Genomic DNA, 15,668 nt, shown 5'->3' with positions numbered 1-15,668 from the left:
TCTTATTCTTGTACTTTTACTACTTTTTTTGGACTACTTTGGACTTTTTCTCCTTGGGTCGAAATCTATCCGAAACAATCTCTCTATCTTTGAGATAAATATTAGTTTTGAGACTATGTATTGTTTGTTAATAATGTATCTGTTATTTCTTGTATTTTTTTCGAACTACTTTGAAATTTTCTCCCTTGAGCTAAGATCTATCACATATTTTCTACCTCTAAAATTAATATAAGATATGTATACCCTTTACTTATTCTAAACTCCAATTTGTAAAATTATAAAGAGTATGTTATTATGATATGCTCAAATATAACTTGAAATGAATTATTATTTCAATATACAATGGGAGTAACCGAGTAATATAAAAAAGGACATGTGGGTACATTATTATATAAGAATTTTTATTTATTTTTTTAAAAAGAGTGTGAGTATCAATGTTTGTTCAACCAAACGAGCCCTAATATCGCCTTTCCACATTTGCCCCCGTAGGATTCGTGAATGACCTCTTTGTTGTCCTCGCCCGTGCCTTCCCCAATCTCTGCCTCTCTCTCTTCCAAGCAGGGGCAGGCGGGCAGCCATTGAAGACTCAATTTTCTGTGTCTGATCAACGTTACGAATTACGCTCTGCTTCAATTGAATGATAAGGAAGCAGAAATAGAGGAATTAAAACCTCCAAATTCTTCAATATGATGACTCGGTCGTCGTCGGGGCAAATCAACATCGCAGCGCGTACGAAGAAACTCGATGTGGATAATCGAATCGCTTTGAAAATTTACTATCGCATCGCAGATAATGTCCTCAAACAGGTCCTCCTTTTCCATAACCTATTTTATGAATTTGTACTTTTTATTTGAATTTCCCGTGAATTGTGAACTAAGTTAGTGAATTTTCGATCGATTGTTCAATGATCAAAGCTATATCATTACATGTGCAACTCCTAAGCTTGAAAATTGAATCACTGATTTTTATTTGCATACTGAAAATAATTGGCGACTGTAGGGTTTTCATTGGAGAACTATTGGGAGTATTTCGTTGTTGTTGTCACTATCATTATTTTATTGTGATTTTATTTATTTATAATTTCTTTAATTGGGAAACTAATAGTAAGCAGACTTCCATAATTGGAAACAATTTTCGCAACTCTCTAGGATTACCACTGCCCAGGTTTTACCATTGACTTATGTAATGCCTTTCTAGCTAAAATAAGTAACCATTGAACCACGAATGGAGTGCTAGCTGTTTAGGTTTTGCTGAAACAGAGCAAGTGAAGCTCTTCCACTTTGGGGTATTTAGGGCAACACATGCTCATTTCTTAGGTCAGTACTTAGGTCCAATGCTGGATTTTCATTAAGATTTGGCTTTGCATCAAGGTTAGTTCTTGGGTCTGTTCTGATCCTATTCCAATTCGAGTAGCATATATGATCCCCTTTACTCTAGTTATACTCTTGTTTGGTATAGTATAGAAGAACAGGCGATCAAAGATGTCATAATGTTATTTGAGCTTTAAGCAGATGCATTAGCTAGAATTAAGCTCTGCCAAGTATTGGTATACAATTACATATTTGAAGTCACCGAATCTCCCTAAGATTGTTGCTTCTACTTTGTCCAATAACTATCACATCTGTATGTTGCTTGTTGCTTTTGATGATCTTAGAGAACCTTGCTAATTCTTTTATGCTAGCCACAATTGATCCCTTGTTTGATCAACCCACTGCCACTATATTATTGTTTGCTATACCTGGTTAATACTCTGGAGCCTTTTCTTTGCATTCTTAATATTATCGCAACTATAGCATGGTACTTGTTTGGTGGTGCATTGTGTCTGTTTGAGTTGGAATTTTCTGTTCTGATATGCAACTGGTTAGTAACTTCCCCATCATTTTATGACTTCTTATGTCACTCAATTGAATGCCTTTTGGTGCTAAAGTGCTTTGCTGCTAGGAATAGTTTATAAATACCTTTCTGTATGAGTCCAAGTTCTTCTTTGTTCTCTACAAGCAACATTGCAGGAAATGATATGGTTACGATATTGTAGGCCGACATTTTTCGTGCAGAGGGAGATGTCATAGATTTGTATGTCATGCTTCTTAGATTCTCAAGGTGAGAAGGGAAGTCACATGATCCAAAATTATATTTTGTTTTCAGGTTAATGTCAGAGACTGCATTAGGGTTTATGTTTGTTATTGTGCTTAATTCTGAGGGGGTTAGATGCTAGAAGACCTTCCTTTCAAGTTTTGAGTACCCAAACTCTCTTCTTCTTCTTTTTTTTCAGAGTTGACCAAACCGTCCTATTGGATAATAGTACTATCTCCTAAGAAGAGCATTTCTCAATAGTGCATGCATCAAAGTTCTTTTATTTTTTACCTCCGAACTACTTGCTAACATAAGATACAGAGAAGCATTCAAAAATACTGTCTAAATTTTATGCTCGAGCCTTCCAAAACATTCTTTGATTCACCAGATTTCTTAAAAAACTGAGTTTTAGAAGCTTGTTAAATACTTAATAAATATTTTATTTGTTTTTAATCCACATTCTTATCCAGTCTTATCCAGTGGGTTAGTAGGTTAATTTACGTATAGAAAAAGTTTTTGGTTTCTCTAAATTTTCAAGTGCAGGAAGTTTGTAACTGAAATTAAAGATGGGTTATGTCTGATAGAGTAACCTCAAGTTAGGGTAATCAACCCTTAAAGTTTTTATTTTATATTTAAATTAGAAACCTCTAGATTGAATTACTAAGTGGTTTCAATGATTTGGATGTCTTAACTTTGTTCTGAATGCCTGGCAATGTATTTAAATTACGTGTGTTTTTCTGTTTAAGTTTGGTCTCTGAGACAATACCATGCCATCGAGATTATCGAGCATCACTGCAGAGCAACAAAATTTATTTGAAAAAGGTAAGACAACGATGCCTTTCCTCTGTGTTCATAAGTAAGCTTTACCTAATCTGACTTTCTTATATTTGATCTCTAGAGATTACTAAATGCTGTGGCTGAGCTTGAGGATTTGAAGCCAATAGTTCAACAGAAACTTGAGGCGCTAAACAGAAAAAGCACATATCAAGGAAATAAGGGGAACAATCATCATCAAAATAATCTTTTAGGATTCTCAGGGGAATATTCTCCTGGCAATAAGCAAAGATTTAAGGCTTGGGGGACAAATAAGGTATGCGTTGTGTACGTTCTACTTCCCAGGTGTCATTCAAGTGATCTTGTTTGGCAGCCTTGAATTTGGTTGTAATGCGTGCAAGTCTGTTTTTGTGGGTTCTATTTGTCTTTCATATTTTCTAGAAAGTGTATGGTTACTGGTGTGCAGTGCTCCAAGCACACTGTATATAATTATAATAACAAAAAATCAAGAGATGCACTGAAGATGTTGAAAAACTGTTTGTTTGAAGCTTACCAAAGCGATAATTGCAATTCCACTAACTAAGAGGCTTGCCGGAAACGAAACTTTTAAATTATAAGAAAACTTTGGTGTATCATAGCCATATGTTGTTTCTCTTACTTAAAATTGATTTTTTTCAATAACTGAGAAATTCCCAATGGCCAATGGTGGACAATTCAAAATTCAATGGATAATGGGCTCAGCCCTTTACCTTTCTCCACTTAAAATGTTGAGATTATGGTTGTGTTAGATTGCCTTCGAAGATTTTATTTAAGATAAGGTGAAAGGTTGTGAACGAAATGCTAGATTCATGGGTAGTTGGACCTTTTACAGCTTGTATTAATGGTCTATTTTGATGATGTTGTTGTTTCTGCATCTCACAGATAGCGGCGCCTGTTCGAGAATTTGGGTATAAAGTTCCAACATCCACACAGTTTTTGCCTGTGAAGCCTGTAGATGAGCATATCCGCCGTTTGTACGTTTCTCCAATAAAAATTACTCTGTAATTTATTGCTAGATCCAATGTGCCCGATCAATGCACTTTAATGGCATGGAGTAGTTGCTTAGTTCTGGCTCTAGTCTGGGGTCTCTTGCTAAATCTGAATGTTGCATGTGGAATCTGTTCATTTTACCTTGCTTAAAATTTACTGAAGAGCTATGGAATCACTTATACTGTTATACATGAACCACCAGCAGACGTTAGTATACATACCTCTTTGTAGCTTTCATCATTAGAGTAGTGTGTTTATTATTACTTGGAGCCTACAAATTATGAAAGAAAAACCTATGGATGTCAAGAATAGTTTCTTTTTATCTTAATAAAGCCATGAGTATTAAATGATAATGATACATTTTGCATTGTATACTGGATTAAAAGATTCCTGAAGTAAATGCTGTAACTTTAACTTGTCCACAAAGCATAGCAAGCACACATCTACACGCTGAAATCATATTTTATAGCATTCGCAAATTAAAATCTCTTCTTAGGCTGGCACAATATGTGGATTAGAAACAATGATGGGCAAGGTAGAATGCATTAGTCAAGGTGAAACTGAGCTTATGTTTGCCGGATGTCAACTATTTATTCAATGTTCTTCTTTGTTTATTATGTTGCTTTTCTAGGTCACTTAGTATTCCGCGTCCAACGGATGAAACTCTGAACAGACATTCCATCTTGGGTCCGAATGGACTTCGAGGACAGTTGCAGCTTCCAGCTAGTGACAGAGGGGTATGAAGGGTTTTTTATATTATTTATTTGTTTTGTATTTTTGTCTTAGATAAACATGATTATAGTCCTCAAACTAGTGACAGAGGAGAGTGAAGGATGTATTCTTATAACTTTGGCATAGTAAAATACAATTTTAATTCTCGTAAGTGAGAAGTCAATGAAATTCTGACTCTTAATCAAGATGTAGGTGTTCTAGTCTCCAATGTCTTTTATGTTGAATTCATTCTCATGCATCTCTGCAATAAAACTCTTGCACAAGGTCAGAAGCTCTTGAGTTGGATCATGGGAGGATAGGCATAGATTGAGTGTCCCGGCGAACAAACCTTTTTCAGGAATATAAGGGCTTAAGACCTGTTCAAGTAAATGTAAGGACTAAAGTCTAACAAATAACAACTTCTGTACTTAAATGCAGGTGTCTTATCCAAGTAATGTTGACTTCACCCCTGTTCTGATCCCCAGGTGAGTTTCTTAGTTAATTGATTTCTTTTCAACATGTTTTATCATTTGTGAATTTTTTTCGCTGTTACTACACGTATTAGTAATAGCATTGTCCGGGCTTATAATGCATTCCTGAGCTACCAATAGATAATATTATTTACCGTATAAGTTTATTTCTCAGCGTGCTTGTATTTGACTTTTGAGTATAATTCTTAATCCGTAAACAGCCTCCTGAAGCAGCCTCTGGAAAATGAATCTTCTGATAAGAAGGATAATATCAGTTCAGAATGTGGGAAACCATGTCAGGAATTAATGTTACCAGTCAACAGTGACAAGCCAGTGCTGCGTCTTGAGGAACCTGCTTCATTGATTTCCTTTGATGCAGAAGAAAGCCCTCTACAATCAGAAATCATTAGACAACCTTCTCCTCCACCTGTTCTTGCGGAGGTACAAGATTTGATGCCAACCGCAGCATGTCCAGTTGAAGAGGTGGAATGTGGATTGGTTAAATCATCACCTGATGGTCTAATCTGCTCTGAAGATCCCCTGCAATTGCACATTGTGAGATTTTTCTACATTTTCCTATTCAATTTTTTGGTTGTCCATTTCCTTGTCGTTTTTTCTCATTTTACATTATAAAATACTTTCACCTATTCTCATTTTGTAGTCAGCATCTGTGATGGATACTTTCATGAAGTTAGCTAAGTCCAATACTAACAAAAATCTTGAAACCTGTGGTGTTCTTGCTGGATCACTAGTATGTCCCATTAACAATTATCATTGTGTTTTCAGTTACTATCTCTTTGTAACTGTATCATCATCCATACTATTGCTTGTTTCAGAAAAACCGAAAATTTTATATCACAGCTCTGATCATTCCTAAGCAGGAATCGACATCAGATTCGGTAAGTAAGATTCATTTATATTATTCATAATAAAAAGAGTAATTGTATTTTTCTTTTGATGTGTTTCCTTGGATGGTATCCTGATCAAATTCTTTCTAAGCAGTGTCAAACTACAAATGAGGAGGAAATATTTGAAGTTCAAGATAAGCAATCATTGTTTCCTCTTGGGTGGATTCATGTAAGTCTGTTTTGCGAAGATCCTAGTCCTTGATGAATAACTCCTGAATTACGACGTCATGTTAAGTATAAACTATTGTATCAAGTCCCAGTTCAGTTTCTGTGATCTAGTGGAGTTTGCTATGCTTTTGTAAGAAAATATGTGGAAGAACTATCAAGTAGCGGGTAGAACACCTAGAATACTCAATTGCAATTTATTGAGTCATAATAGGAAATGTATATTGAAATGTTGTCCATGGTATCTTCTACAAGTTATTTTACAGCATCTTTTCCCATAAAGTCACAAGTAATGACTCTTGACTTTGCACTCTTTTTCAGACACATCCAACGCAATCATGTTTCATGTCATCCATTGATGTTCACACCCAGTATTCATATCAGGTTTCTGTACTCTTAACTCTACTTCCTCAACCGGGATATGCCTCTAGTTTGTTTACAAAAACTGAGGCAAAGTTTATATGGCCTATTGCACCTGAATTTATGTTTAATTATTGATATGATTTCATCACTGATCCTGGATTCACTTATTTCCTTTACTAATGATTAAGCAGATTATGTTGCCTGAAGCAATTGCAATAGTAATGGCCCCAAGAGACAGTTCAAGGTAAAGTAGCCTCAATCTCTGGTGAAGTAGATTTTGCTCTTAGTGTAATGCCCTTGTTGGTGATGTTTGGTACATGTTTTGTGCATTATACAATCATTTGATAGGGTTTATATATCTTACTTGATGAGATTAGTTACTCAACCTAGCTACTTAACCAAAAAATATTTAGCTATCTTCCACGATTGGAGAAAATAGTCCTGGTGTGGGTGGGATTATTTGTTGAGGATTGTATCCCTCCTACAAGTGAGAAATGACAATCTTCCCTTTTATCTCTAGTTAATGATGTTCATCTAACTAATCTGTGGTATTCTATTGTGCGTAGAACTCATGGAATATTCCGATTGACAAATCCGGGTGGAATGACAGTTATACGACAATGTCCAAGGCGTGGTTTTCATCCGCATGACCCTCCTCCAGATGGTAGCCCAATTTACAAGCATTGTACAGATGTCTATATGGATTCTAACTTGAAGTTTGATGTCATTGATCTGCGATGACTCCGATCATTGATTAATGATTTGAAAATACATCTTTTTCCATGGTGCTTGTTTATTGATTAATGTTGGTTGGTCTACGAGATTCAATACATAATCGGTGAATACTCAATTTGATAGTTGTTATCGGGTAACTCTCACCTTTGAAGCTGCAGATTGCGTGCAGGTAAAGGTTGTAAAAGGTTCATGCCTGGCATTCTTGCAGATATAAATAGAACTGCATCTTTGAATACGCATAATTAGAACAATTTGTGTAAATAGAAATTCTTTTTAAGGCATCATCGTGTGTAAACTTGCAAAATGGTCAAAACTATTGACGTCATAGCTATTGTAACTGTACATCAGTTGTCACATGTACTTTGTGAATATAGTTTTGTTGGTTCAGAATATTTTTTACTTTATCTCTTCATCATTTAGAATGACGGAAACAGCCTCTCCACCTCCACGAGGTAGAGGTAAGGTATGTATGCATGCATTCAACCCTCCCCAGACCCCACTTGTGGGATTTCATTAGGTATGTTGTTGCATCATTTAGAATGACTAAAAATTCAAAGAAAGATTTTGCTTCGGACAAAATATAAATAGAGGTTGAGAAGAAAAGAAAAACGATTTAGGTTAGAATTCTTTATCCAAGACTGACTTTGTTATTGAATGATTTAACAACTTAAATTTGGAGAACATTATTTGGTAGTAATTTATATATTGCTATGTGCCATCCTACAACTTTATGGTGCTCAAATTCCAATGATCTCGTCCATGATATTTCCTATTTCGTTGTCCAGGGCCCCTGATTAATATAGGAGGAAGTGTCTGTTCAGGATATCTGCAGTGTAATCCTTCCTGCCTTTTGTTAGAGTCGGCAGTACATGTCTGTATTATGTAGAATCTTTTTTTTGCTCAGCTGTTTCTTTGTATGTTCCCTTAAATCTTATCTTCTTTTTGTTTGGGGGAGAAAGTTGGGGTTGAGTTCCAGTTTGTTTTATCGTCTTTGGCTGAATTGAATAGACTACTGTTTGTTTTCTTGTGGTCGAGGCATTAACTTTTGGGGTGGATTGATTGGTGGGGTAAAGCAAGGCAGACTTAAACCTTGTGGTGGAATTTGCCTATTAGGATTGATCTCTGCCCATGACTCGTATTATCTGCTTTGGCTCAAAAAACCTTACAGATTTGTTCTTTGGACTAAGCCATCATAGAATCCAAAAGTGAGTGAATCATGTGAATTTATGCTATGCCTTGAAACCTCTTCATTTTCTTCTCATTCTGATGTAAGATTTGCCTAAGGTGTTATGTGTACTTTTGAATTAGCACTGTCGGGGGACTAAAAATAGCACCTTGATTTGACATACTTTTTTGTTTTGCTTACATCTTCGATAGCAACAAATGCATACTTGATTCTGGGACCCTGTAATCTTGTAAGGTTGTGAATTGTGGCCAACCCGCTGAGTATTGTATGGCTTGGGAATCCACAACTTAGGTGTGTTGTTGGGCCTAAATTGCATAATGTAGATAACTTGGTCACATGTCAAGTCTTAAAATATGGTTCGTCTGTCAATAACCTGAAAAATTGACACAACCATTGTCGTGAACGAGGGCTGTCATTGATGAATGTATACCTCCCACTTATGTCCATCAGTTCTATGGATCTGGACTTGTAATAGTCAGACATCTTTGCTATTAATCTTAGATTTTCGTTAATCATTACCATCATTGTCATTTTCCAACCTAAATTATTTTTCTTTTGAATAATTTGGAAAGCTTTTTTTTATTTATTTATGTCAAATTGAATTGCTTTTCCATGACCCAACAGGCAAGGAAGGGAAAGATACTTTTTATGGGATAACTCCAGATATTTTTTTACTGTGAACATTAATTTCTCTTGTAACTTTTGCTATAAGGGGTGGTCCAATGATAATAGATTCCCTGATACTGATAGAAAGGGACTCTATCGATCCAAGCCTTGCCTAGTGCTATTTATATTTTTAGTATGATTTACAGACTATTGCGGGATTTTCCTGTACACACTACACACCAAAGAGTAGCTGATGTGTTCCCTTGTCAAAGAAGGGATTCGATACATTAACATGACCGCTTGTAATTACTCGTTGACCCGAGTTCAACGAAAGATGATAGAAAATGGAAAACTACGTACTTTCTTTTTTTTTGCAATCAAGCATATAACATTTCGTGTTACTTTATTTTTGTCTACCTTTTCCTATCACGCTTTGCAAGTTATTGCTAGACACCAAAAAAAAAAAACTCGAATCACGTGAAGCCTATGGGTTTTTTTGTTGTTTATTCTTGGGGGAGAGGATCTAGGATATAAAACCCAGTAACTTCTAGCACATCTTATATTTATATCGGAAAATTTATTAAATATATAAGAAATATCTATTGGGAATTCAGTGACAAAGAATCACTTGGTCTAGTATTAGTGACAGAACCCCCTTAAGCTTTATCGGCCTCTTGTATGGGAGTTTGATTCTCCTTGGACACACATAAAAAAAAAAAAAAAAAACTTTTTATTTTGAGATTATTGAAAATTCATAAACTGGCTCCTTGCTATATTCAATGATTATGTTGGTAGTCTCTAAATACCTCCATTTTAGTGATGCCAATTCAATTTTAGAACCTTCCAAAACTGATATAAATCTACAATGTTGGCAACAGAATCAATATTAAACTAGTTTTAGCAACAAAAAAAACCTTTCCATGTTAGTTCTAGAAGGAAGTGGTAAGACCTAGCCAACGTACAAGTATTGCATAGCACAATTGTGAAATCTTCCAATCATGTTTATTGATAAACTGTCAAATAAAAGAACATGTACTCTTTGCATTCTTTGCTTAATCTGTAGTTATCATGTCATTGTTAAGAAGAAAATGGAAAGCATGTCTTCTACATCAGAATCAGACCAAATATACGTGAAACTTTCAACAATCTTTCAACTAATCCCAATTGAAATCGTATTAATGATTATTTATTAGTCATATCAAATTATCAATCCACAATAGTTTCTATTGTATTGGAATTTATCCAAGGGAAGTAGTAACAAAAGTCAAACAACAATAAATAATAAGGTAGAGTATATTTCAGTTCTTATTTTGGGGAGTCACCAACAAATAGTGACATTTAATAATATATAGTACAATATAGCTAGTGCAATTAATAAATGCAATCTAAGAAAAGTAGCATGTATGCAATCTTATCCATGGTGGAGTTGCATATATATTTGAGGGGTATCAATCTTTTATCAAAAAATTATATTGTGTTATTGTGTATATTCTATATTGACAATTTTTGATTTCTGCGCGATTTTACTTCTTTATATTTTGACATGCACCCCTTAATTGATCTGTCACTAATTTTATTCATACTTAGTGAAAATTGAGAAGTTATTTCTTGTAGACTCTGAGGTTATTGTGTTTAGGACAAGTAATTGAATTGAATTAAGTATGACCCAATAAATTCACCTTTAGTGATAATGATTGTCATAATTTAATTTTTATAGAGGCATGACAAAAGTCATCATAGAGAGCGTTGAAGTTAGGTTTGATGTCCTTGTAGGAATAAATAGTGTAATTGATTTTATTTGCAAAGAAAGTGATTAAATTAAAGGGAAAATGTATCTTATTTAATTCCAATTTATCTTAATTAACTGTAAACAAAAAAGTTGGTAAAGGTACAATCGAGATAAATTATTCGTGGTGACCTAGTTATGTTGTTAGCAATTACAAATCAATGATGGATTTTGGATTATCTAGAGAAAGGGCCCTGTAATCAACAATTTCCATGTTTTTCTTGATCATGTTTCAATAATTAAACATACTTAAACCTAATGTACAAGCCATCATGACTCATTTTTTTCTTCTCTATATTTATATTTTTATTTTCTATATTTGTGGTGTGTATGTTAAAAAAACATAGGACCTGCCTAGTCAATAAGTAATTTATATATGAAGAATTTATTCATCTAAATACTAAGCCTGTTATCTAGAAAAAAAAATTAAATAAGAAAAAATGGTAAAATAATAGTAATAATAATTAAGTCGGTGGTTGGAGCCAGCAAACACCAAAAAGTCAAGAGAAGAAAGAAGTTAACCCACAACCTCCCTCTTTTTTAACTTAACGCAAATTCATAAATTTTAAATTTATAAATTTTGAATAATCATAATTTTTTTTATTTGTTATTCTTAATAAGTTGTGTAATTTTTTTAAATATAAAATATGATCTTTATCAAAAATGTTGAATTTATAACTTTTATTGTGACTCGAACCTTACTTGAGATTTCTAGTTAACAATAAGTGAATCTTTTCACTCCGTCACACTTTTTAATGGTAGGATCTTGTGCTTCAAGTTAGAACCAACGTAATTGAGTAGCAATAGCCTAAAAATTGGCATGTAGTCAAATTACTCAATTGTATTTAGGCCTATGACTCAAACGTGTAGAGACAAAAGCAATGGAAATAATATAACATGTATGTTAATGCTTAGTATAAATGATGTATGTTGCTTCAAAGTGTTAATAAATCATTCATGGTTTCTACTTATTATTATTATTATTATTACCCTAAGCTTTTTCACTATAATTTGATATTTGGATATTGACATGTGTTGCACATTCTAACAAAGCAATTAAAAGAAACAATTTCTTGCTAAAGAATTATGGTATTTTCATGAGTAATAGAGGCTAATAATTAACATAATGACATAAAGACTCATTCAATGTTTCATAAAAGTAGTTCGTTGCCGTAGTAAGAAGGTATCTCTTTTCCCCTTTTAACATCCTCCAAAAGTGTTAAGCGTGCATACTCATTTTGTAGTGAGTAGACATGTTATTCATACTATTAAACCCGAGCTTTTAGAATTGAAATAAATTTAATAATGGATCGTGAAACTTCAGTAAACTTTTCTATCTAATGAAATACCCTTCTTACGAATTCCTTTAGTGTCAATATATTTCCTATTCATTGCATTATTTGTCTCATTTTATTTTAGATATTGACCTAAGAGTATGAAATTTTTTAGACGAGTATAGAAATTGTTGAAAAGGTCAAAACTCTCTCAAGGCTACGTGAAACGAAACAATTTTGCCCTTCTTTTATAAAAATGTCACATTTATAATCTGATATTACAAAACGGATTCGATTTTGCCCTTATAGACTAACAATATAAGCTAAATCGCAAATTTAGATGATTTACAAAGTTCGATATGTTTTTTTCCTTTTTTTCTGAAGATATTTTATAAATAACTTATTTAAATTCAGTGAAAATAATGAAGTGTCACTAAATATGAAAAACTATATATAAAAAAGAAAGAAAGAAGGATAAATACATGAACATGTGAACTCTCTTAAAGTACATGATACAATTTCGTTTTAATCATCTTTTAAACAAAATCTATAATATATCTCTCAAGTATTGAAATTTGATTAATTTATATTCAACTTACATAAAATTTATCCCAAAAAAGTGATCTCTATCAATAACTAAAATTCAAAATCGAGATATTTAATTAAAGAATAAATAACCCTATCCAATATCCAAGTAGATTTTTAGTATTTGTTTTAGACAGAAAAACCACTGATCATTGTCAAACTACTAGTGCCCCAAAATTCCAACCACCTATTTAGCCTCTTCTTCTCTTTCCTTTTGACTCTGCAACCATTCTCTGCAAAATTTCCTTTTCTCCTCTGTAGTCTGTCAGTATTCCCACATCACATTTGAATATTTGTCTTCTTTCCCTTTTCCTCTTCTCTCCTCTTTCAATAATTGAACCAAAGAAAACAAAACAAAATAAAAAATGGCCATTGATATGATATCTGAGCCTCCAAGCTTAGCTACAAGTCCAAGAATCTCTTTTTCCCACAATCTTTCACCTTCAAATCTTACTAATATTCTTCACAACACACAAATCCAAGAACCTGTTCCTTCAAATTCTGAATTTGATTTCTGTATCAGCAATACAGAAACTTCATCAGCAGATGAACTCTTTTCAGATGGCTTAATTCGCCCAATTCAACTTCAAGAAAAGTTTGTCAATTCTTCAAAACAAACCATTTTATCAAAAAAGACTCAATCTCTTCCACCCCTTCCACAAATTGACCAAAATGATCAAAACCCAAAACAAGAAATCAAAACAGAGCAACAAAAGAATCATTCTTTTTGGGGTATTAAAAGAAGCAGTAGTGTTCATTGTGTTAATACACACAAGAAAAGTAGTTCGTTTTGGTCATTACCTTTATTATCTCGAAGCAATTCAACTGGTTCAGTACCAAATTCCAAGAAACAGGGTGCTCTGCAATTAAAGCAAATAAAGAATTCATCAACACCAGCAAGTTTTTACACATTTCCATCATCTCAAAAACCGCCATTAAGGAAGAATTATGGAGCAGCAGGGACTAATTATGGTAATGGTATTAGAATTAGTCCAGTTCTTAATGTTGCATCACAAAATTTATTTGGATTTGGGTCTCTGTTTCGCAATGGGAAACATAAAAAGAGTAAGAAATGATATTGTTTGTACCAATTTGTAGTGATCACTATATGAAATGCATCACAGTTTGTTATAAATTCAAGATTTCTTGATTATTTTTTTGAGTTATTTGAACAGAAGGAAAAAAAATGTATTCAGAATATCTGCAGAATTCGTCTCTATTTTGTCTTGTTTGGCTATCATGATAACAGAAATATCTAAAATTATGAGTTCTAAGTTTTGGACATAGTTGAAATTTTGAAAAATTAAAGTTGAAAAAAAAAAGTACGTCAAAGTTGAATTGTGTTTGAACGTATATTTCACTTTTTAAAAGTAAAAAAATGTGAGTAGAATTTTTCCACCTGGTTTGAATAAATAACCAAATAATATTTTGAAAAGGAAAAAAAAATATATGATCAAACACTTCCTAGGATCTAGTGATGGGTGGGGTGGGTTTGTAAAGTGAATTGGGTATTTATAAATAGGGATGATTTATTTATTTATGAATTTACCATATTTACATCTGTTATTTATTTCTGAGCTCATCATAAAGTATATATTTGACTAAAAATATAAGAGAAGTCGTATATTTATATCGAAAATGTAGCAAAAAGTATACTTAATAGTACAAACATGAGTATATTTATACCAAAAGAAAGGGTTTTTGAAGTCGAAGTTGTTGCGAAGGTAATTTGAAAGTTAAAGATATTTTTAAACTGTATATTGTGTATATCACTTGAAATTCGTGAGTAGAAATCTTTTTTTTTTCACCTGATTTAGAATGTATAACTAAACAATTTTTATTTTTATTTTTTAAAAAATCCATATTCAAAGATGATTTTTTGGTGGATGAGTTAAAATGTACAAATTCATATCATTCATGTAATATCCCCCACTGTCATTGTCTAAGGAGACACAAAGACATAGATATAAACCTTATTTTATGATTGTCTTCTCTGGCTTCTTCCTTTATAATTTATCTTGGATATATCTATCTATTATTTCATATAAATTTCAAGATTACTTTTAGGTCTGTCCTTTCTATTTTTTTATTTTTATTTTATAATATAGTATATCATTATAGTACCATATAGTGATTGGGTTCAAACTTTACTTTAAAAAGTGGTTTACTGTGTCCGTTGCTGTTTTTGTCTTATTTTGTGAGATTAAGACAATATAGTATATATCATCCATATAAAGTCAAAATTATGATTCTTACCAAGTTCACAACTCAAATATAATTAAATAAATGAAACCAAAGTAGGTGAAGATATATTTTAGTAATATATATTACTGGAAATTATGTTTATGTGTGTATCATGGCTTCTTCTATTTTCCTAGTGTTTTCACTTTTGGATGATACTGAAAAATAACTTATAAAGAGCCCTTGACAGCTACACAAATTCCAACATATATATAACATGTTAAAGTGATTTTTTCACCATATATCTAAGTTTTAAATTTGATAAGGATAGTTATTCGATATCTATATTGATAAGAAATAAAAAAGACTTTAAATTAGTTTAAGTGCGTCGAAATTGGTCCTAATATTTTTATATAAAAGAAAGGGATAAAAGAGCTCTTGATAGACTACACTGAGTATGCTATTGTTATTATTCGGAGACTATTTCAAATAAGTATTTTGCTTGTTAGACTGACCCATTTTTTCGTCTTAACCTAAAATGTAAAATTTGAAGTTTGAAAAATAGATATTAACTCAGATTTTTGAAGTTCTTACTCATAAAAATTTTCAACTCTATTTTCACTTCCAAAACACTTCAACTTTCAAATACTATTATTTTTCAACTTATTTTGACTATTAGTACTATCTTTTAAAAATATCAACCAAATCGTGTCCAAACTCACACTTAGTATATTATTAAAAATATATTAGTAATAGTTAAAAGTAGCTTCATTTAGGCCACCAAAATTGGTAGATAATTAACTTTAAATCATTCATTATGCT

General features: G+C 32.7%; 2 protein-coding genes across 2 annotated transcripts; both read left to right on the top strand.

Annotated features, from left to right (window-relative positions):
- Nucleotides 1–434: 434 nt before the first annotated feature.
- On the top strand, nt 435–7,627 carry LOC102588096 (AMSH-like ubiquitin thioesterase 1). The gene is made up of 14 exons (XM_006341528.2): nt 435–806; nt 2,036–2,100; nt 2,820–2,895; nt 2,972–3,163; nt 3,769–3,860; nt 4,508–4,613; nt 5,026–5,072; nt 5,279–5,612; nt 5,719–5,808; nt 5,894–5,956; nt 6,060–6,134; nt 6,452–6,514; nt 6,685–6,737; nt 7,060–7,627. The coding sequence occupies exons 1-14, from the start codon at nt 687–689 to the stop codon at nt 7,232–7,234; spliced, it is 1,551 nt and encodes a 516-aa protein (XP_006341590.1). The 5' UTR covers nt 435–686; the 3' UTR covers nt 7,235–7,627.
- Nucleotides 7,628–13,030: 5,403 nt separating this feature from the next.
- On the top strand, nt 13,031–13,741 carry LOC102587774 (uncharacterized). The gene has a single exon (XM_006341527.2). It carries the CDS (start codon nt 13,031–13,033, stop codon nt 13,739–13,741), a length of 711 nt encoding a protein of 236 aa, XP_006341589.1.
- Nucleotides 13,742–15,668: the final 1,927 nt, after the last annotated feature.

Source organism: Solanum tuberosum, unplaced genomic scaffold, assembly GCF_000226075.1.
Source record: "Solanum tuberosum cultivar DM 1-3 516 R44 unplaced genomic scaffold, SolTub_3.0 scf00026, whole genome shotgun sequence".
Taxonomy (NCBI): domain Eukaryota; kingdom Viridiplantae; phylum Streptophyta; class Magnoliopsida; order Solanales; family Solanaceae; genus Solanum; species Solanum tuberosum.
This window is presented reverse-complemented; position numbering and strand designations above follow the sequence as displayed.

Bases quoted from the DNA above. Each gene is read 5' to 3' on its own strand.
- LOC102588096 (XM_006341528.2), top strand. From the start codon at position 687: ATGATGACTCGGTCGTCGTCGGGGCAAATCAACATCGCAGCGCGTACG. The intron at 5,809-5,893 runs GTATGTCCCATT...TGCTTGTTTCAG, and splicing joins GTGTTCTTGCTGGATCACTA to AAAAACCGAAAATTTTATAT. The intron at 5,957-6,059 runs GTAAGTAAGATT...CTTTCTAAGCAG, and splicing joins AGGAATCGACATCAGATTCG to TGTCAAACTACAAATGAGGA.
- LOC102587774 (XM_006341527.2), top strand. From the start codon at position 13,031: ATGGCCATTGATATGATATCTGAGCCTCCAAGCTTAGCTACAAGTCCA.